The sequence below is a fragment of the Drosophila melanogaster genome, chromosome 3R (genome assembly GCF_000001215.4).
Source record: "Drosophila melanogaster chromosome 3R".
Taxonomy (NCBI): domain Eukaryota; kingdom Metazoa; phylum Arthropoda; class Insecta; order Diptera; family Drosophilidae; genus Drosophila; species Drosophila melanogaster.
In genome coordinates, this window is record NT_033777.3 from 5,733,283 (window position 1) to 5,754,869 (window position 21,587).

The 21,587-nt window shown below is 46.0% G+C and overlaps 6 protein-coding genes across 10 annotated transcripts, besides 2 other annotated features; 3 read left to right on the top strand and 3 right to left on the bottom strand.

Annotated features, from left to right (window-relative positions):
* Positions 1 to 230: 230 nt before the first annotated feature.
* On the top strand, positions 231 to 1,420 carry CG1239 (uncharacterized protein). 3 transcript variants are annotated; one of them, NM_001300256.1, is given in 3 exon segments: positions 231 to 334; positions 398 to 1,150; positions 1,220 to 1,420. In NM_001300256.1, coding segments are annotated over 2 exon segments (903 nt in total). In that variant the 5' UTR covers positions 231 to 334; positions 398 to 412; the 3' UTR covers positions 1,385 to 1,420.
* CG2100 (uncharacterized protein) lies at positions 1,416 to 3,073 on the bottom strand. 2 transcript variants are annotated; one of them, NM_001170041.2, is made up of 2 exons: positions 1,877 to 3,073; positions 1,416 to 1,815 (listed from the first exon to the last, which is right to left on the bottom strand). In NM_001170041.2, exons 1-2 carry the CDS (start codon positions 2,972 to 2,974, stop codon positions 1,480 to 1,482), a joined length of 1,434 nt encoding a protein of 477 aa, NP_001163512.1. In that variant the 5' UTR covers positions 2,975 to 3,073; the 3' UTR covers positions 1,416 to 1,479. The 2 variants fall into 2 exon arrangements, with proteins under 2 accessions (NP_001163512.1, NP_649578.1); NM_141321.4 differs by having other exon boundaries at positions 1,427 to 1,815.
* A 392-nt stretch (positions 3,074 to 3,465) lies between these two features.
* On the top strand, positions 3,466 to 4,731 carry CG1236 (uncharacterized protein). Its single transcript, NM_141322.2, has 2 exons — positions 3,466 to 3,646; positions 3,723 to 4,731. The coding sequence occupies exons 1-2, from the start codon at positions 3,507 to 3,509 to the stop codon at positions 4,624 to 4,626; spliced, it is 1,044 nt and encodes a 347-aa protein (NP_649579.2). The 5' UTR covers positions 3,466 to 3,506; the 3' UTR covers positions 4,627 to 4,731.
* Positions 4,732 to 4,895: 164 nt separating this feature from the next.
* Positions 4,896 to 9,194, bottom strand: Sym (Symplekin). The gene is made up of 5 exons (NM_141323.2): positions 8,760 to 9,194; positions 8,496 to 8,689; positions 6,312 to 8,434; positions 5,313 to 6,235; positions 4,896 to 5,206 (listed from the first exon to the last, which is right to left on the bottom strand). Exons 1-5 carry the CDS (start codon positions 8,844 to 8,846, stop codon positions 5,036 to 5,038), a joined length of 3,498 nt encoding a protein of 1,165 aa, NP_649580.1. The 5' UTR covers positions 8,847 to 9,194; the 3' UTR covers positions 4,896 to 5,035.
* Positions 9,195 to 9,227: 33 nt separating this feature from the next.
* Madm (MLF1-adaptor molecule) lies at positions 9,228 to 13,856 on the top strand. Of its 2 annotated transcripts, none has more exons than NM_001316491.1 (2): positions 9,228 to 10,833; positions 11,686 to 13,856. In NM_001316491.1, exons 1-2 carry the CDS (start codon positions 9,703 to 9,705, stop codon positions 12,466 to 12,468), a joined length of 1,914 nt encoding a protein of 637 aa, NP_001303420.1. In that variant the 5' UTR covers positions 9,228 to 9,702; the 3' UTR covers positions 12,469 to 13,856. The 2 variants fall into 2 exon arrangements, with proteins under 2 accessions (NP_001303420.1, NP_649581.1); NM_141324.3 differs by having other exon boundaries at positions 11,686 to 13,580.
* Positions 12,786 to 12,971: a mobile genetic element.
* Positions 13,789 to 19,921: a mobile genetic element.
* A 114-nt stretch (positions 19,922 to 20,035) lies between these two features.
* On the bottom strand, positions 20,036 to 21,492 carry Dcps (Decapping enzyme, scavenger). The gene is made up of 3 exons (NM_141325.3): positions 21,227 to 21,492; positions 21,019 to 21,165; positions 20,036 to 20,957 (listed from the first exon to the last, which is right to left on the bottom strand). Exons 1-3 carry the CDS (start codon positions 21,393 to 21,395, stop codon positions 20,149 to 20,151), a joined length of 1,125 nt encoding a protein of 374 aa, NP_649582.1. The 5' UTR covers positions 21,396 to 21,492; the 3' UTR covers positions 20,036 to 20,148.
* Positions 21,493 to 21,587: the final 95 nt, after the last annotated feature.

Below are 21,587 nucleotides of genomic sequence, written 5' to 3' on the forward strand. Positions count from 1 at the left end.
CATGTAAACAAACATATGTATCTTATGTTTAATAATAACAACTTCTTAGGTATGGAAGTCCCGGCAGAGCTTTGAGTTACAATATACTGATTACGCCAACTTAAATAAATTTGAATAAATAATAAACTATGGGAAAGTAAAGCATATAAAATAAATTTACATCATGTGCTATATACAGTTATATTATTTCGGTATATTTATCATCTGTGCGGAAAGTGGTATTTAAAACGGTCACTCTAAGTTAGAAATTACCGCAAGATGTGGTAAACATTTTAATTTGTATGTTTTTAAAGATATAAAAGGGCAAGGGCATAAACTCATTGATATATATGTAGTGAGTATTTAATGAGACATCAATAGTTCCTCAAGTCATTTTAACATACCAATGAATTCTTATACTTTGGATTTCACAATGGATTTGGAGAACAACAACAATACGCCATTGACCGGCAAACAAGCCGAAAAATGTGCGAAAAAGCGAAAATGTGTAATAACATTAGATGAAAAGCAAGTGGAATCCAAAAGACTGAAAAAGGAGGAATCAAATGTGGAGGCCACAAGCCGTCCGCCTGCGCAGAGTCCCAAAAAACGGCTCCATCTAAACGGAAAGCCCATGCAAAACAAGGACCTTAACTTCAAGTACGGCAACTATAAGCACTACTACGGCAAGCGCATCCTGAACAAGGATTTTCACGACATACGCCTGGACGTGCTTGGCACGCAACCGGATTTGTTTCGGAACAAGCAGCTGCTTGACATCGGCTGCAACTCTGGCCACCTGTCCATCCAGATTGCCAGGAAATTCGAGGTTAAGAGCCTCGTGGGCCTGGACATAGATCGGGGGCTAATAAATGATGCCCAAAAAACCGTCAGTCACCTGAAACGTCACGCAACCCCGGGGCAGGGGATACCCCACATACAGTTTGTGCACGGGAACTACGTCCTGGAGGACGACGTCCTGCTCGAAATTGAACGGCCGCAGTTCGACGTCATACTCTGCCTGTCTGTCACTAAGTGGATCCACCTTAATTTCTGTGATTCCGGCCTGAAGCAGGCCTTCAGACGCATGTACCTGCAGCTGCGCCCGGGCGGCAAGCTGATCCTGGAACCTCAGTCCTTCGACGGCTACAAGAGGCGCAAGAAGCTATCGGTGAGCTTTATTAGACGGACAATCGATAGAGAATATTCTAATTTAATGTATGTACATTTATCTCTTCAGGAACAAATAAGAGATAACTACAATGCAATTAAATTCCGACCTGATCATTTCACCGAATATCTGCTTAGCCCGGAAGTGGGCTTTGCCGAAATGAAACTTATGGGCATACCGGAGCACTGCAAAGTAGGATTCAAGCGACCGATCCAAATTTTTACAAAGTCGTAGGAAATAAAAAGAAAATCAAGAAATGAAAATTATCTGAAAATTCAAGGGAAACCCATATATTTATTTACATCGATTACATCTAAATGTAATCAATACTACTTCATTCGCTTCACTTTACCAGGAGCGCTTGGTATCTTTTTCAGTACGTTGGGAATCCATTTCAGTAAATCGTCGTGTGTTAGCTGAAAATCACTGTCTGCCCACAAAAGTTTCAGTTCATCCATCACCAAACCAAGCCTCATTCCGTTCAGACCACGCTGAGCCAAAGCATTTCCCCTGATCGGGAAGTCCGGCTTGACCCACGACTTGAGCTGGTTGTAAAGTTCCAGTTTGCCAGAGTATTTCAGCAACTGTTCTACGAAATCCCTTTGAATGTACTTTTGTAAGCACAACTTCTGATAGTCACGCAGGGTCGTGTACTGTGAGCCAACCTAAAAAGGGAAACTGGTGTTTAAAGACGCAATTTTAACTTGATCGGATCGGTATTCTTACCTTCTCCCGCTCCTGGGTAATGAACCTAGCCAGGTCTCGTTCGTAGGCGGATAGCTTCAGGCGTTTGTGCATTTCCATGGCGTCTTCCACGGAGTGCAGCATCCCTGCCAAGTACAAAATCGGCTGATGTGGCTTTTCAAATTGATCTAGCGCTTTGCAAAGCCGGTCGAACTCATCCAGATATGGCTCTTTAGGCAGCCCAATGTACTCGAATAGGTTACAACGGTGCATCTCCAGAAACAATGCGGCTCCGAAATTTCCCGGCACTATCTTTTGGAGCTCAGACCAGATCCGCTCGCCACTTATTCTCGCAAGACCTTTCGCGTTTTCCTTTATGGCTGCCAGGGTGGCCTTATCGTGGTTGTTTTCCTCACTTGCGATGCGTCCGTAGAATCGGAAATAGCGCAGGATGCGCAGAAAATCCTCCTTAATGCGAATATCTGCTTCGCCCACGAAGACCACGCGACGCTCCTGGAGATCATCGTAGCCATAGAAGTAATCGTACACGGTGCCATCAAAGCCTAAGAACATAGAGTTGATTGTCAAATCGCGGCGGTTCGCATCCAGTTGCCAGTCAGTCGTGTACATCACCTCCGCATGGCGTCCATCGGTGCGGATGTCGATGCGTAATGTGGTCACCTCGAAGTTCTCCTTGTCATTGATTCTAGGAGTGATGGTGCCGTGCTTTTCGCCGTTTGCGTTTATCATTCGCACCTCCTCCTTCTCAAACATCTGCTTCATCTGATCCGGAGTGGCGGTGGTGGCCAAGTCGATGTCCTTCGGTGGAATGCCCATCAGAATGTCGCGCACAGCTCCGCCGGCGATCCGCAGCTCGTAGTCGTACTTCTTAAAGAGCGCCACAAGGTCATTCAGCTCGGGGGTAAATATGCTTTTGAACTCAGGAGTTGCCACCTTCCGGAATGCCGGGTTTGTGCGCATCCTAGGTGGTTTTCCCAGCTGGGCAATCAATTCTGGAGAGACGCCTCGCGAGCAAACCATACTATTGGCCATCGACTTTAGCCAGCGATTCTGGGGGCGACCGTTGAATAACAGGAAGGCACGTGTGGTCAACTTTACGAGGAGGCTTGGTCCATTCATGTAAGATATTCGAGCCCGCCCGGCAAAACTTCTAAGCAATGTCGAAAAATTTAAGATCTAATGTTTAGACTCGAAAGTTTTGTGGTCAAATGTGATGTATACCCTGTAGTGCTGTAGTCGTATGTCTTACTCGTTCTTTGTGAGAGAAAAGTAAGTTATAATAATAATAATTCTGATGTTTTCCGTCAAAGATATTGACAGAAGATATTGACAGAGACATACCGTTATCATTAAAAAGTAAATATACTTTTATTCATAATATTTTTTTTGAGTGTGGTATTAATATTATTTATATATATTTAATATTCAACATGAAAATATAAAAATACGAATAAAAAAATTAAACTATGGCGGTAAAGGCAGTGGTAATAAGTAGCTAAAAATTTAAGCCGATGTACAGGGTAGTCTAAAGTCGAGATCCCCGATGTCTGTGATATTCCTTTTTTAGCGGATTAATGTGTAATGTAAAATTCGGGCACACTTACGGAACCTGTTACTTTGTTTACCTACTTGCTTGGAAATTTTGAACTCAATGCCACCGCGGTTGCCGTTCGGACAAGTCAGAAACTTATTGATTCAGGGACACATAATTCGAAGGATGAGCTCCCAACACAAGGTGTACGTAACCAGGCCGGATGTGGATGACAGCGGTCTGGAGCTGCTGCGCAAGAGGTTTGTTTTTGTTGTTGTAACCGGCTATTTAGTTATTAGCATAGACACTAATTTCGACATGCACGATTTTGCTCAGCTGCCAAGTGAGTACCTGGCATGAGACCAATCCGGTGCCCCGCTCCGAGCTTATCCGCGTCGTGGCCGGAAAAGATGCCCTTTACTGCGCTCTAACGGACAAGGTTGACAAGGAAGTCTTGGATGCTGCCGGTCCTCAGTTGAAGTGCGTGGCAACTATTTCGGTGGGTTACGATCACATCGACGTGGAGGAGTGCAGGAAACGTGGAATTCGAGTGGGCTTCACACCGGACGTCCTAACGGATGCCACGGCAGAATTAACGCTTGCCCTGCTTCTGGCCACCAACCGCCGACTATTCGAGGCCAACAAGCAGGTTTACAACGGCGGCTGGAAGTCGTGGGCCCCCATGTGGATGTGCGGCCAGGGACTGAAGGGCTCCCGGGTCGGCCTGCTGGGCTTCGGCCGCATCGGCCAAGAGATAGCGGCACGCATTGTGCCATTTAAGCCGACGGAGATAACATACACAACACGATCACTGCGCCCCAAGGAGGCGGCTGCTGTGAATGCCCGGCACGTGGACTTTGACGAGATGCTTCGCGAGTCGGACTTAATCGTAGTCTGTTGCGCCCTAACCCCGGAGACTAAGGAAATCTTCAATGCCACTGCCTTTCAGAAGATGAAGCCCAACTGCATTCTTATCAACACGGCGCGTGGTGGCGTTGTAGACCAGAAGGCCCTGTACGAGGCACTGAAAACCAAACGAATTCTAGCAGCTGGTCTGGATGTAACGACGCCGGAGCCATTGCCAATCGACGATCCTCTTCTGAAACTGGATAATGTGGTTATTCTCCCCCACATTGGCAGCGCTGACATCGAAACGCGCAAGGAAATGTCCCGGATTACAGCCAGAAATATTCTTGCTGCCTTAGCTGGCGATAAAATGGTAGCCGAAGTAGAGCTGTAAGCCGTGTAATCTCAGCGTACAATGAATTTTTTCCACATCTTTTTAAAAACATCTGTTTGTAATTATGTACAATGTTCTAATTAAATATTTCGTACTTTCAAAGGTATTTTAAAGGTACTGAAATTATTGAAACACTTGTATTACGCCGATGACAGTGCTCGCAATGAACTGATCCGTAAATGGTCGTGGCCACTCAGAATCGAAATTTTTGTGTTATTTGCGTGGGGTATACTCCCAATCTTTTGATCATTAACAAACAAAATTATATTCCTTTATAATGTATGTGGGTGCGGTCAAGACCTTGGTTTTATGTATTATCGCCTAGAACAGTGAGTTTATAAAATTATAGACCTTATCTTATTAAGTAATTTAAAAATGTGTATGAGCAAACAAAACAATTAAACTGCAACTAGTCCTCGCCAGGCGGCAGGGGCTGGTTAAGATCACTGCCTATGGGGGGAGGAACTGGTAGTGGTACTAGAGACGTCAGTACGGGCACTGTGGAAATGACACTAATTTCTGATGGATCCGGTGCCTCTTTTTTAATATGCTCGGCACTGATGTAACCGCCGCTTTCGTCCTGAAAAGAAGATACTCGTATGTAGTAGCTGAACGTCTTCGATATTGGTTCGGTATTTGAGTTACTATTATTTCATTTAAGACTAAATCAAAAAATGCATAGTTACCGTCACGAACACATCAACTGATTTCCCGGAGATGATGTCCAGAACCTGCTGGGTTATACCACTACCATTCATTGGTTCATCCTGCATGCTCTCCGCGTATTCCGACAATGCTGGCCTTAAATCGGGGCACTGCTGCAGTGCGTCCACCAGCTGGGCGGGAGGAAGGTGCAGCAGGATCGGCATTGACTGCGGTTTCAGGCGCTGCACGGTCTTTAAAAAGCCCTCCCAGATTACTTTTTGCCGCCAGACCTGCTTGATTATCAGACGCTGCAACAAGTTCATTACAAAGTTTGCCAGACGCGGGTACAGAGTTAGACTCTGAATTGTTGTGCGCATCATCAGAGTAGGCAGCGGAGTAACCTCTACAAGCTGTTGCAGCACAGCCATAAGTACCTCCTGTGTGTACAGATCTCTTTCAGCCAAACATAGGGATGTAGCCTTAACGATGGCTTTAATATCGCAGACACTCGTATCGATGGTGTGCAAAGCCACGAGAATATCAGTGGGGGTCATGGCCATCGTCTGATGCGCGAATTCGGCACCGATACCAAGCAATCGATTGAAAACCTCCTTGACCACAGCGGGATTAAGTTTAATCAGCTTCGGCAGAACGGAAATTAGCTCGGATCGGGTTAAGCCACTTAGCACGGGTATCATCACGCGCACATCCTTGACCTTGTTCTGGTAGAGATCCCGAACCCGCCGAACCAATTCTTCATGGGGGGATGGCACTCGCTCTGTCAGTATGTAAATTATACGGATCACTAAGGTCTCCATACCCTTAGGACAATCCTCGATTAGTTGCAGCAACGTCGGGCTTTCTACACCCATCTTTTTTATGGGAATATCTAGACTGCGCAAGATCGTGCGTTTCAGTTCGGCAGATGTAGAAACAAACACTTGACAAATTTGCTGTAAGTAAACTATCAGGGGAAGAGAATATTAAGAAATTGATTTAATAGTTTTTTTCTTCTTTAATACGGGACAGCAACAACTTACCTTCCGGTTTATAGGGCAGCAGGGTAAAGGCCAAACCAAAGCACACCTTGGTAGTGTCTTCCCGCCAATCAGGCTCCTCGGTTGGTCGACCAAAGTCCTGCGAGAAAACAGCTGCCGGCGGAGATTCCTGTTCGATAAATTTAAGCCACTCCAGAGCGAATTCGTCTATTCGAGCCGGTAGTATTTTGTGTACATGGTACAGACTGACCAGGTGGGCCTGTGCCAGATCCCGCAGATCCAGTCGCTCATGCACAGAAAAGTTGAGCAACACTCTAACGAAACGATTCTTTCGCGGCGGCCTAAGCACTGCAAGGTCCTTGATTAGCTCCAGGCCGTGCTGGGAGAACTCGTCGTCCAGGCTTAATTGAACTAGATGTCCAATTGAGACTTCCGGAAGAATGGGTGCTTCTAGATATACTCGACGAATCAAAATAATCTTATCCTTGTGATCGCAACGCTCTCCAATGCCGAAGATAAGCTTATTCAGCAACTCGTTGTAGGCGTGATCGGGTCTGTTCTCTGTCTTAACATAAGTGTGCCTTGTAAATCCTTGCAGCAGAGAGTACTCCTCAAAGAGCCAGGAAAATGCCAAATCGATACGCTGTTTTATATCCTCCAGGATGAACTCCATGATGCCGTAACGTACGTTATCGGGAAAGGTGGCAGCAATCACGGTGACCAGCTTACGGCGCTTTGATGACACTCCTCCCTTAATGCATTGCCGCTCCGAGTTGAGGATGCGACGCACTGCATCAGTTAGGAACTTCTCTTTTAAGTTGCGTGGCAGAGGCTTGGTGATCTCCTGCAGCTTCAGCGTCTTGGCGCGCTCCTTCATCTTTTCAATAACAGTCTGCTCACCCTTGGCGCGCTCCATGGTCTCGCGCAGCTTCTTGGTTGCTTCCTCCTTACGCTGAAACTCTTCCTCACTCAGTTTTTGAACAGCATCCTCGTCCACTTCCATTGCAGTTAGTGTTGATTCAATCGCTTGCACTTTCTTAACCCGCATTGGCGGCTCTCGACTGAAGGTTGCGGCACCTGGGCCTAGGCGCTTTTCAGATAGTTGTTCGCCAAAAAATCTGGAGATATTGGTTACCTGCTGCTGAATAGACATTTCGCGAATGGGTGTATATTCCTGAAGGAACTTTTGTGGCACCTCAGTGGGCAGACTGGGCAGGAACTCCAGCACCAGGGTCACAACAGTTTCAGGATTACGGAAATGCTCTGCCAGAAACTTTTCGTTAACTCGAGTAGACTTCTGTTTCTGTCGTTCCAATTCCTCAGTGTCTAGCTCCATTTCTCGCTGCTGCTGATCCTGCTGCTCACAGGCCAAGCGCGCACGCTTTGCAAGACTTTGCGCAGCATTTTCGAGGATGCGTTTTTGTCTACGAGCCATTTCCTGTTTGTCCATTTTGGGAATAAGCTTCTGGATCTCATTTGTGGAGGACCCCAGATCAACTAACATTCCTCGGATAGTGCTTGCAAACTCAAAGGCACCGCGGTTCTTCAGCAATGTCTGCAACTGCATCTTAAGGCTCTTACGCACGGAGCTTACTTGCGAGTCAGTGAGGGTGGGCGGCAGGTTGGCATTCAGCTGCTTAAAGGCTTCCACCACGGCGCCCATGAAAATGGGTCGCATTTTGGCAATTGTACACAAGCTGCTTGTGCAGGCAATCAAGTTCACTGAGGAAATATGCGTTGTTCCGTGGAACTGAAGCAAGATATCTAAAATATTGTTGCCCTCCTCTTGCAACTTTTCACGGCGGAATAGTGTGCAGTGATCGGGGACATCTGCCAGCGAGAAGTCTCCATCTCGTTTCAGACTGTCCTCGTCAGCAAAGCTCTGCAGAACCACGACGCCCTCCAAGAACTTAATGGCATTTGTACGTATGCCGTCGTTTTCATTGTCGATCATGTCCAGTATTTGCGCCTTGATTAAGCTGAGGATGTTCCACGCCTGCTCCGCACTGTCGCCGGGCTCCATGAGGCTGCACAAGTACTGCAATCCATTCTTGTAGATGCTACCGCAGGCTTGGATCACTCTTTTGATTACCTGAGCCGAGTTATCCCTAAGCAGCATAGACACGACGTTAATGACATGGGGCAGTAACTCCACCTTCACTTTACTGGGATGGAAAATATAAATCGTTTCAGCAAGAAGTTAGATCCTTTGATGGAAATCCTTACCAAACTTGCTCTACGAAGGCGACTACCTGCTTGCGAACCTCCATGTTTGAGTCGTGGGCCAAAGACAGCACGGACTCCAGGAATTCTTCGGCCAGCTCCGCGCACGATCCAAGCACAGTCTCCTGCACCTTAGCCAGCAGTTCGCACTTTGTCGAAGGCGATGCGATGACCAGCTCATTGCACCAATCGACCACCTGAATGGGAAAATATATGGTACAATACAGCAGTCCGGACTGTCTTGTCTGATTAAGATTTGTGTTCTACCTTAGCTCTTGCCGTAGCTGTCTTCTCGTCTGTGAACAGATTGGCCGTCTCCGAGACAAACTGGCTGCGTCCAATTATGCTATCCATGTTTGGTTAATTGATGCAGATTTTGCCTAAATCTGCGATACTTCGGATATTTTTAAGAGCTGCCGGCACGGATGGCAAGGTGTTATCGGTACCATTGAGAAACTATCGAAAACGGTTCTATGATGTTGGTAATTCTGCATATTTCCGGACCATCTAGCTATTTTTTGCCAGCTCTTAATGTGTTCAAAAGAAAAAGAATATTTTACTAAAAACTTGGCTTATAATCAAATGAACCGCCTGCAAACTAATTTTCCTTGCTCGTTACCGTATAAAAAATTAATAAATCACATAAATTAAGCCATTTTTGGCATATCTCAGCTTAACGCGTTATTATCGATGAGCATGCCGCAGTTGCGCTGGCCGAGCGATATGCGGGGGTGACTATCGATAAGCCAGAGGCATCGATTTGCTCACATTTCTTGGGTGTTTTAGCGTGAAAAAAACGCCTAAATAAACGAATCGGCAGCGTGTCAGGCCAGAAAGTGCAACAAACGGATCGCAGTTCGCGACGCAGTCGAGGATTGGAACAGAAGACGCCGTCGAAGGTGCCGAAAAACGTCCCAGCAACCGCCAGCCGTCGCAGCGGAGTGTTTACTGGGCGAGGGGTGCAGTGGATGAGCTGTGTGGGCGCGTGCGTGTGTATGTGTGCGCCAGTGAGTGGGGCAGAGGCAGCGGCAGAGGAGCAGCGGCGGATGTAGCTCGTTGCCCGGACCCCGTAGTGGATACCACGAAAAGCTAGCGCAAACGTAGGCAGTCCAACAAAGAAAATAAACACTGGAAACCGAAGACGACGAGGCCTTCTGGAACTGGAACAGCACTGCTCAACAGCCGCAGCCGCGTCGGTGACCGCACCCTAATGTCAAATAGCCAAGCGAATGCCGGCATCAGCGGTAGCACGGTAGCGGATGAACCCATCCAGCACCACCCTTCCTTGGCGGCCGGCCCCGTAAGTGCATCCTGCCCAGCAGCGACCCCGCCGTCGCAGTCGACGCAGCAGCCCCCGCCGCACATAGTTAGTGCCTCAACAGCTGATGCGGGCAGCAGCGCTGCGGTCGGCGTCGGCGTCGTAGCTGGCAGCGAGGGCGTCAATCTGGACTCGTCGCCACGCGAGTCCGGGGACGATTCGGAGGATGAGAGCGAGATTTTGGAGGAGTCGCCATGTGGACGCTGGCTGAAGCGACGCGAGGAGGTGGATCAGCGTGACGTACCCGGTATTGACTGCGTCCATCTGGCCATGGACACCGAGGAGGGCGTAGAGGTCGTGTGGAATGAGGTGCAATATGCCAGCCTACAGGAGCTGAAGTCGCAGGAGGAGAAGATGCGGCAGGTGTTCGACAATCTGCTGCAGCTGGACCACCAAAACATTGTCAAGTTCCACCGCTACTGGACGGACACGCAGCAGGCCGAGCGACCCAGGGTGGTCTTTATCACCGAGTACATGTCGAGCGGATCGCTGAAACAGTTCCTCAAGCGCACCAAGCGCAACGCCAAGCGGCTACCGCTGGAGTCGTGGCGCCGGTGGTGCACTCAGATTTTGTCCGCACTCAGCTATTTGCATTCCTGCTCGCCGCCCATCATCCACGGCAATTTAACCTGTGATAGCATCTTCATCCAGCACAACGGCCTGGTCAAGATCGGCTCGGTGGTCCCGGACGCGGTCCACTACAGCGTCCGGCGCGGCCGAGAGCGGGAGCGTGAACGCGAACGAGGCGCCCACTACTTCCAGGCGCCCGAGTACGGCGCCGCCGACCAGTTGACCGCCGCCCTCGACATCTACGCCTTCGGGATGTGTGCCCTGGAGATGGCCGCCCTGGAAATCCAGCCCAGTAACAGCGAGTCAACTGCCATCAACGAGGAGACCATCCAGCGCACAATCTTTAGCCTGGAAAACGATCTGCAGCGCGACCTGATACGAAAGTGTCTCAACCCGCAGCCGCAGGACCGACCCAGCGCCAATGATCTGCTCTTTCACCCATTGCTTTTCGAGGTGAGTTTTCAAGTCAATTATCTTGTTCTAAATGCTATAAATTCAAGACCCGCATAACAATTGCCTTGTCAACTAGACCTTGCATTCTAATTCTCGGATCCATCGAGTGAGAGATTTAGTTTAATAAGACACCTGATATTATTAAATTTTATTTTAAGTAAATAATTGAAATCTGAAGATTTGAATAATTATATGATTTAAATGCACCGTTAAATATTTAAGTTCTAAATTTGGTTTTATCCGAATCATATCGTAAATTATCTTAGAATTTAATATATTATATTCATGTGTATATTATATATATATGTATATAAATGGAAGGAGAACTAGTAATCAGTTGATAATTCTACAATCCATTTTGACTGTAGTATATTATTTATTGCTCACAGTCACTTATATCTTAAGTTCAAGTTGTGGTTAATATGTAACTATACATTTTATTTTGATTACTGAGGGTCTGTTGTTTTATTTTCATACCTGTTACTATATTCGTTAAGAGGAAATTAACGGGTAGAAGGAATCGTTTTCAGCCCTATATTGTTAGCGATTCTTCATTAGAATCGTCCACTCCAACGGAAACCCCATAGAACTGCCACGCCGATACTTTGGTCTTATTTGTCTTGTCAATATCCATTGGTATGCCATTTTAAAGTGTGGAAACTTCTCGTTTGCACTTCAACTTGAGTCTGATATTCGAGAAAAACAGTGTAGCGTTCGCTCTTGTTGACTTTAAAATATAAATTTGTACATGGTTCAAATGACATTGCAAGGTATTCTTATAACACTTTTATAAAGGTAATTAACTGAAAAACTCAGTAGTTAATAATCAATTTTTTGCTGCTATTACTACAGGTGCACTCCCTCAAACTGCTGACTGCCCATTGCCTGGTCTTCTCGCCCGCCAACCGCACTATGTTCTCGGAAACCGCCTTCGACGGCCTCATGCAGCGATACTACCAGCCGGACGTGGTTATGGCCCAGCTGCGGCTGGCCGGCGGCCAGGAGCGGCAGTACCGACTCGCAGACGTTTCAGGCGCCGATAAGCTGGAAAAGTTCGTCGAGGACGTGAAGTATGGTGTGTATCCGCTAATTACGTACAGCGGCAAGAAGCCGCCCAACTTCCGTTCCCGGGCCGCCTCCCCGGAACGGGCTGACTCCGTAAAATCGGCCACGCCGGAGCCTGTGGACACGGAGTCGCGGCGCATCGTTAACATGATGTGCAGCGTTAAAATCAAAGAGGATAGCAATGACATAACCATGACAATACTGCTGCGCATGGACGACAAGATGAACCGCCAACTGACATGCCAGGTGAACGAGAACGATACGGCGGCGGATCTCACCAGCGAACTGGTGCGCCTCGGTTTCGTCCACCTCGACGACCAGGACAAGATCCAGGTGCTGCTGGAGGAAACGCTTAAAGCGGGCGTTATGAGCGACGGTGCCGGGGCAGAGAGCTCCGGTGCGGGGGTGACGACCACGGCGACCATGGCGGCCTTGGAGCAGCTGGAGCGCAACTGGTCGATATCCTCGGATGCAGACAAGCAGGGCACTGCCGTGATGTATGTACCGCAGGAGCAGCAGAACGCGGACGGGGACGTCGACGTAGAACACTCGGGCACGACGAGCAATTGAAAGTATCAGCTTAGTATTCAGGGCATGCCGGCGCGTATTGTTTTTATTATATTGGGAAATTACACATTACGATTTTATTAATACTATTATTTGTTATTTTTATATATATACCTATATATATGTGTATATGTATGTATGTATTTGAAATAATATTTATGTATGTATGTATCATAAACGATGTTGAACCAGGCTTCCAGGCTAAAGATTTCGATGACGTGGGACACGCGGCAGACAAAGGTGGGTCGCCTCTCGCGAGCACGATGAACATTCAAAATCGCAGGAACACTTAGCGACATGTCTTAGAGAAACTATAAGTACAGTATAATTCGCTTAGCTGCATCGATAGTTAGCTGCATCGGCAAGATATCTGCATTATTTTTCCATTTTTTTGTGTGAATAGAAAATAGAAAATAGAAAAAAAAAAATTAAGTTAGCTGCATTTTTAAGTTACCTGCATCGAGGCATTGTGCAAAGTACTCGAGGCAGCTAAGCGAATTATACTGTATAACAATAATTTAGCTCGAAATCGTACGCGGAAAGTACCAAACATGGTTCAAAACGATTCGTTTGTTTCCATGCCTGCTAAAAACAATGTTATTAGTCCTTTAGTTTCTTTGGTAAATTTGCTAGGAATTGTTTCGACTCATGTCCCAATTGAAACCTCGATCCACTGCGACACCTCGACACAAACTTTTGAAAAAAGCTGCTAGCGAGCTTGACAAAAACCAAAGCATTCGCTTAGCACAACTCTGAAACGAGCACGAATGGAATTCGCAGCTCCGACTAGCTGCGGCTAGACAAGATTCGAATACGAAAACCCAGACACATTAGATTTCGATAAACGAACATCTGGACGCCAATGTAAGGATCATTTTTTCTAGGACATTATCAAATTTCATAAGCTAGCCATGTCGCGAGAACAAACCCTAAAACCGCTGTGGAATGTATTTAAATGTATTACAAATATAAACAAATACGCAAGGCCACGAAAAATAATAACTAAATTATTAAACTAAAAACTATGAAAACACAAGCAGAGCATGCAACAAAAAAATACACAACAGACATAGCTACACTACTATTAAACAAATAAAGATGGCAACCAGCTGACTAAATACAAAGTCTTTTTCTTTGTTTTCTAAGCTAGTCGAGTTAAATTAGAATAGGGGCAGATAATCAGATTTTAGTTTTCTTTTGATTTATTATTTTCTGAGAATGTGCTAAAGCTATATTGAAATTAAATCCCGTAAGGTGACAAAAAGCCATTTAAGACCCACGGACATATGAATTACTCACCATTTCAAATTTGTTTTTACGAGGTGTACGGATTATGAGCGGAGTCACCCGGTGCTTCAGCTGTCTTAACAGCGGATTAACATTTTATATATCGATGCTAATTGAACTGAACTGTATTCTTTCTTTCGCTCTTGTAATTTTGCGGTCATAGCGATCAGACGTGATTTTTGTATATGAAAAAATAAATGAAGTTAAATAGTGTATATATGATTCTTATTTGCGAACCCCATTACAATGATGTCAAAGCAGTGAGGCATCACAACTATTCATTGGTGGCCCATGAGGGGAACCTTGCTCATAAGAATCATAATTAATAATTGCTAAAAGCTGTTTGGCAATTTTATCTTCGTGGTCGGCTTCATCCAGATAAATCACCGTGCCTACGTTTTCTATCGCGCTCGCTCTCATCACGACAGAGCAGTATACGCAAACATTCGCGCTCGCTCTCATCACGACAGAGCTAAGTCCCGTTGCCCTTCGATTCCGTTAGATTTGCCGGAATCTCTGCCAACTCAAAAAAACAAGACGTCAAAGAAGAACACCGATAACATACGAGCATTTGTGCATATTACATACAGTGGAGCAACGTCAGTATAAACAATGTCGAAATTTGATCAACTGGTGCGAGTTCAAACTGACCGCATTGAGTCTTTGAAGCGCTTGTTCAGTAATGTGAAAAAAGACTCGAGTGCGCGGAAAACGGAAATATATTTCGAAAAACGTTTGAATCAAATCGACGAGTTTAACAAAGAATTTCATCAGGCGCATCACACACTTATATGCATGGCAGACTACGAAGAAAGTGTGTATAAGCAACAAAATACAATCAGCCAATTCGAAGACCTGGGCATGGAAGTTTACTGTTTCGTGGCCGAAGAAAAGAAACGAATTTATCCAGGCACAGTGACGCACAACGAATCAGCTAACTCTACAATAACAACACATGTAGAGGAAGTACGGATACCACTGCCAAAATTACCAGTTCCGAAATTCTCTGGCAACTGCGCGGACTGGCCAAGTTTTCATGATGCATTTTTACGCTTAATTCACAATAATGAGCGTCTGGATAAGATTCAAAGGTTCCATTTTTTAAAGGAAGCATTACCAGTAGGCCTGGACAACGACATTCGCCAAATCGCTTTAACTGAAGCAAACTATGAAGTCGCTTGGACCACACTTCTACAACGATATAACAACCCACGAATTGTGTTCGCCAGCCACATGAACATGCTCTACAACTTACCGAATCTTTCGAAAGAAAAATCTGCTGACATACGGTCTATGGTTAGTACAGTCAACGTCTGCATTGCCGCTTGCAATACCGTCAAGGCGCCACTACAGGGAGGAGATTTTTGGTTGACTCATTATCTAACAACCAAACTACCCAAAGACACTCACACAGCTTGGGAGCATCATCTGGGCAGCAAGATTGACGTTCCTTCATACAAAGATCTGCAACAGTTCCTCAATGATCGACTTGTTACGTTAGACGCTATTGAAAGCCGTAACGCGTGCAGCGGCATGAAACAGTCAAATGAAACTTCAGACGGTACTAAACGCGTGCGTGTGCACAGCGCCCACACCAGGTCGGGTGCTTCCGCGTCCGCTTGCTATCATTGTGGCAACTTACACATACTTCGAAGATGTCCGCAATTTCTTTCAATGGATTGCTACCAACGGAAGGAAGTGGCCAGCAAGGCAAAATTGTGTCTCAATTGCCTGGGAAAATCGCACACACAAGCAAGCTGCCCCAGCAACAAGAATTGTCTTCATTGTGGTCAACGTCATCACACGATGTTACATTTTCCAGCAACACAGCCAACGCTGATACCCTCCTCGACATCATGCCAAAGTTCAGCAGCCAGTTCAGATGCCAAGCCGACTCTACAGTGCATGTCAACTACAACTTCATCTATGACTCATCGAAAGGTACTACTAGCAACAGCTCGGGTTGTACTCAGTAACACACAGACAGGATGCCAGGCCACGGTAAACGCGCTTCTTGACCAAGGATCGGAAGCAACTATCATTTCGGAGCATGCTGTACAGTCTCTCCAGCTCTCCCGAAGCACAACTCGCACTTCAATCACCGGAGTCGGTCAAGATTCAGGACGACGCTGCAAATTCATCGTAAGTTGTTCGGTGCAAACAGCAACTAACCCAAATTTCTCGTTAAAGGTCGACGATGCTTATGTTTTGAACACGTTGACATCACACATGCCAAGTCAAAGTTTTCCAGCAGGAAACTGGAGTCATATCCATGGTCTCATGCTCGCAGACCCCTATTATTATAGATCCAAGCGAATCGATATCATTTTTGGAGCCGACCTTATGGCACAACTCTTGTTACCTGGAACTAAGATTGGCTTGCCAAACGAACCCATAGCGCAGAATACTCAACTCGGATGGGTTCTGTTAGGCAATGTTGGCAACACGCATATTACACGCCACATTCGATGTAATCATGCCATAATAAACTCCGAAGAGCTGCTTAAGGTATTTTGCGAGGTAGAATCAGTTCCAGAACGCCCAAAGCTCTCCAAAGAAGATCAATGGTGCGAGTCTTTCTTTAAGCAGACCCATCAACGTCAACCAGACGGCAGTTATCAAGTCCGTTTGCCATTCAAGAGGAACTTTGACCCCAGTATGACGCTCGGAAAATCTCATCAGATCGCCCTGAACAGATATCTTCAACTCGAAAGGCGCCTTCAAAGGGACCCAGACAAATGGATCAGATACTGCAAAGGAATTGAAGAATATTTTCAACTAGGTCAAATCACGTTGGCAGAGACGAGCGAAAACTCAACCATAACCACGGATTCCTACGGTCGGCATGTTGCATCATGCGTGCTACCACATCATGCAGTTTTCAAAGAAGAAAGCCTCACCACAAAACAACGTATCGTTTTTGACGCATCGGCCCGGACCTCAAATGGCAGATCGTTAAACGATGTACTATGTGTAGGTCCCACGCTGCAAAATGATCTGCCAGCCGTTCTCTTGAATTGGAGACAATATCAGTTTGTTTTCACTGCCGATATACAACGAATGTATCGCTGTATCAATGTCCACCCTGATGACACGCAGTACCAGAGGATTTTATGGCGGGCGGCGGATGGAGTCATCAAACAGCATTGCTTAACTACCGTCACGTTTGGAACAGCGTCTGCACCTTATACAGCTATAAGAGTCATCCATCAAATAGCTGAAGACACACAGACAAAATATCCTATGGCATCCAACGTTCTCAAAAATGAGATATATGTCGACGACATTCTCTCAGGCGATCATTCACAAGAGGCAGCAATACGGAAAAGTTTGCAAACTATGCTAGCTTTAAAATCCTCTGGCATGGAGCTACGAAAATGGGCTAGTAATGACCAGGATCTGATGGCAACGATACCTCTCGAGCATCGATGCAAGCAGACATCCCTCAGTTGGGACAATGCGGACACCATCAAAACACTGGGTATGTACTGGTTGCCCAAGCAAGATTGCTTCACTTATAAATTACTAGCAAATACTCCAGCCGGTATAACAAAACGAGAAATCCTATCGACCATAGCACGTTTATTTGATCCTCTTGGATTAATCGCTCCAGTTGTAATTTCAGCAAAGATTATATTGAAAGAAATCACACTAGCGAAGCAATATCGCGAGGACGGATCGAGTACCTCACTGGATTGGGATGAGCCAGTTCCCAACACCATTGCCGTCAAATGGCAACAATTTCGACAGCAACTAATGAAGGTTAAGACGATCAAAATACCACGCAGCGTCAAATTTACGCCACTATTTAGTAGTGAGATACAACTGCACACCTTTTGCGATGGATCCTCCAGTGCTTACGCAGCAGCAGTGTATGCACGCACCCAACAGTCTGATGGGACTTTCTATACAACGCTCATCGTCGCAAAATCAAAAATTTCGCCAACCAAGCCGTTAACAATACCGCGCACTGAGCTATGCGGTGCAGTATTAGCTACCAAACTCACCAAATGGGTGCTGGAGAATAACCGATGGACCAATGCACATATATCTACCTTTTACTGGACCGATGCTACCATTGTTCTGCACTGGATTAAAGGAGACATTACTAGGTGGAAAACGTTTGTAGCCAACCGAGTGTCTTACATTCTCGACCACACCTCAGCGGCTCAGTGGCACCACATAGACACATCGGAAAACCCAGCAGATTGCGCAACCAGAGGCTTACCACCGAGCCAAATACCTGATATTTGGTGGCATGGCCCATCCTGGCTATGCAAACCACACAATATTTGGCCAAACACGCAATCACAATTGCTCAATCCAGAAGAACGGGATCTGGAGGCCAAATCCATAAAAATTAGAGCCTTCACTACCTTGTCAGACACAAAGGATTCTATTATTGACCGATTCTCGTCGTATACAAAACTGCTACGTGTCACGGCATACATGTTACGATTCTGCCACAATGCTCATGCTCGAGCACAACGAAGTCACGGATCACTCTCTCCTGACGAGCTGGATGAGGCCCTGTGCTGCATAGCTCGCCTTGCACAATCCGATACATTTCACGCCGACATCCAAGCGCTTAAAAGGAACAAGCCGTTACCACCCCGTAGCACACTTTCAAATCTTACACCGTTTCTTGACAACAATATCTTGAGGATTCGTGGCCGTCTCAAGCATTCAAATCTCTCTTTTTCTCGAAAACATCCAATTATATTACCTCATTGTCACCTATTTACAGATTTGGTAATTCAACACTCTCATCAGCTCACTCTACATGGCGGCGCTCAATTAACACTGGCTCACATACGCTACAAATTCTGGATTCCCAGAGGCAGACAAGCAGTCAGGCGAATCATCCGGAAATGCGTCACATGTTTTAAGGTAGCTCCAGTCGTAGCGAAGCAATTGATGGGTGACTTGCCATTACATCGAGTCAACCCCCCAACTCGTCCGTTCATTACAACAGGAGTTGACTACACTGGTGCGATTGAACTTCAAGCCGCGCGTGTACGAGGATCAACCACCTACAAAGGCTATGTAGCCATTTTTATATGCTTAGCAACCAAGGCGGTCCACTTGGAAGCCGTCACTGGACTTTCAACAGAGCACTTCCTGCAAGCATTTACGCGATTCACCGGACGTCGAGGACAAGTTCAACATATGTATAGTGATAACGGCACAAATTTTGTTGGCGCGAGTACATCGCTTAACCAGCCCATCACTTGCAAGGCAGCCCTAAACGAATCGACATGTCAACATGGGACAAGGTGGCATTTCACACCTCCATATTCTCCCAATTTTGGTGGCATCTGGGAGGCAAACGTGAAAGCAATGAAGCATCATCTTAAACGGATCGTCGGCAGCCACAAGCAGACGTATGAGGAGCTTACTACAGTTTTGATCAGGATTGAAGCATGTTTGAACTCACGTCCACTTTGCCCGCTAACCGCCGACCCTGACGATTTAGAAGTACTAACTCCAGCACATTTCTTAATTGGTGACGCACTACTGGCACCGCCACAAGGTCGGCCGAATAATAAGCCTTTGCGTGAACTATTTCTCGCACAACAACACATGACGCGACAATTCTGGTCTCAATGGTCTCGTGATTGGTTATCACACTTGCAAACTCGGCCAAAGTGGTGCCAAATCAAAGATAATCTTAACATCAACGACTTAGTCATTATAAAGGATGATAATCTACCACCAGCTAAATGGACTATAGGCCGAGTCGTCGAACTGCACCCTGGATCGGACTCGCTAGTCAGAGTGGTTACATTAAAGACGAAATCTGGCATTCAAAAGAGGTCAATCACAAAGCTTTGTCCACTTCCGATTTCAACATAATTATGATCAACACACGGATCAAGAATCACAAGGAGCCTTCATGCTGGACGACGCATTGGCGGGCGGCATGTACGGATTATGAGCGGAGTCACCCGGTGCTTCAGCTGTCTTAACAGCGGATTAACATTTTATATATCGATGCTAATTGAACTGAACTGTATTCTTTCTTTCGCTCTTGTAATTTTGCGGTCATAGCGATCAGACGTGATTTTTGTATATGAAAAAATAAATGAAGTTAAATAGTGTATATATGATTCTTATTTGCGAACCCCATTACAATGATGTCAAAGCAGTGAGGCATCACAACTATTCACGAGGTACTCAGAATTCAATCGTTTTCTCTTAAGCGACTGTTTTTAAATGTGTGAAACGAAAAGAAATATTCTGAATATTTTATAACAATTAATAATGTGTACTTCCAGCAAGTGCTCTCAAACGAAATTTTTGAAAATAACTTTATTTTGAATTGAATGATCATAAGTAGGATGTATTTTTGATAGGCAACATCTAGGGTTAGCTTTCTCATTAAGTAATACCAGTTTAGGCACACGCCTGAACAGCGGACTCGGCCTCCTTGGGCTCCGGCGAGCCCAACTTTATGCGCTTGCACTGCCTCTCCTCCGGCTCCTCATCGCTAAAGCCTTCCGGTGGAGCGACGTTCAAAGAGTCTGAGTCAGGGAGCTCCTTATCGTCGCTCGATACTGTCAGCGCTCTAATGGGTAGCTCCTGCTCATAGAGATCCAACAGCTTATTGCCTTCGTACAGGACAAACGGCAAGGTGGCTCGCTGATAGTAGTCCGGCATCAGCTCCAAGTTGTTGATCACCGTGTCCAGCATGTGGGACTTCTCGCACCATATGCCCGGTGCATCGTTCCGTACTGGATTGATGTGCACGTGGAGGTGATAGAAGGACGGCTGGTAATGAAAGTACATGCGCAGCTGATTGGGATTAATGCCGTATAGCTTGGCAATTGCGTCCTTCGACGCTTGGCGCACGTTGCGCAAAAGATCGAGATGACTTTCATTCAAGTCGCGCAGAGACTTGATGTCGCGCTTGTGGACAATTCCCAGCAGATAGAGGGTTTCCACATTGCGTCCGTCCCATTTGAGATCGGGCAGAAGGATAAAGCCAGTCTTTGGATCCCTGTCCTCGTACACGATACGTTCCGTCTCCTGCTTATGCTCGAGTATGTTGTAGACCCACTCGAGGGAGAATTGACTTGAGGTGAGATATGGAAGAGTTATTCTTTGGTAGAGATCAGGAGTCTCCCGGATGAGATACTTTTGAGATACTGAGTATTTCTCGATGTGCTTCTCGGTGGCGGGATAAATGACTGTGCTTTTCACACCTGCGAAATGAATGATAAAAATCTATGATTTATCAGTATGAATTATGAATCTAATATTTACTGCACAAATCCTGGGTCGGCACAACCTGAAAACTGCCGTAGATATTGTTGATAAACTCAGTGTCAACTTTCAGGTCCGCGGTAAAATAGCTAGGCTTCTTGGGAGACTCTTCTGATGACGCCGTGGCCACATCGCTTTCCCGGTACGCTGCGGTTAGTAAGGATTATACTGTAGCGAACATTAGTTGCTTTCATTTACGCTTTTATACCATTTTTCTCGAAAACAACAATGGCATCATCGGTTCCTAAATCCGGAAAAGTGCCAAGCAGGGATATACTTTTCCTAACGCTGTTGTTGGTTAGGATTCGCTTCAGTTGGAACTTGGATAAGTCGTACGACGGCGACTTTACCTCTGTGCTATCAACTGTTTCCGACATTTTTGTTAATAATAACAACAATAATAATAGCTAGAAAGATATATTTATTTTTATTTTCTTGCGGCTTTTCAGAGAGGCAGCGTGACCATGACTGGGCTGCACGAAAATTCCATACTCATTTCGTAAGTCCATTTAGCGAGCACTCAAACCCTGTTAAATAACATTGCTGAAACGGTTTAGCAACCGGTTGAG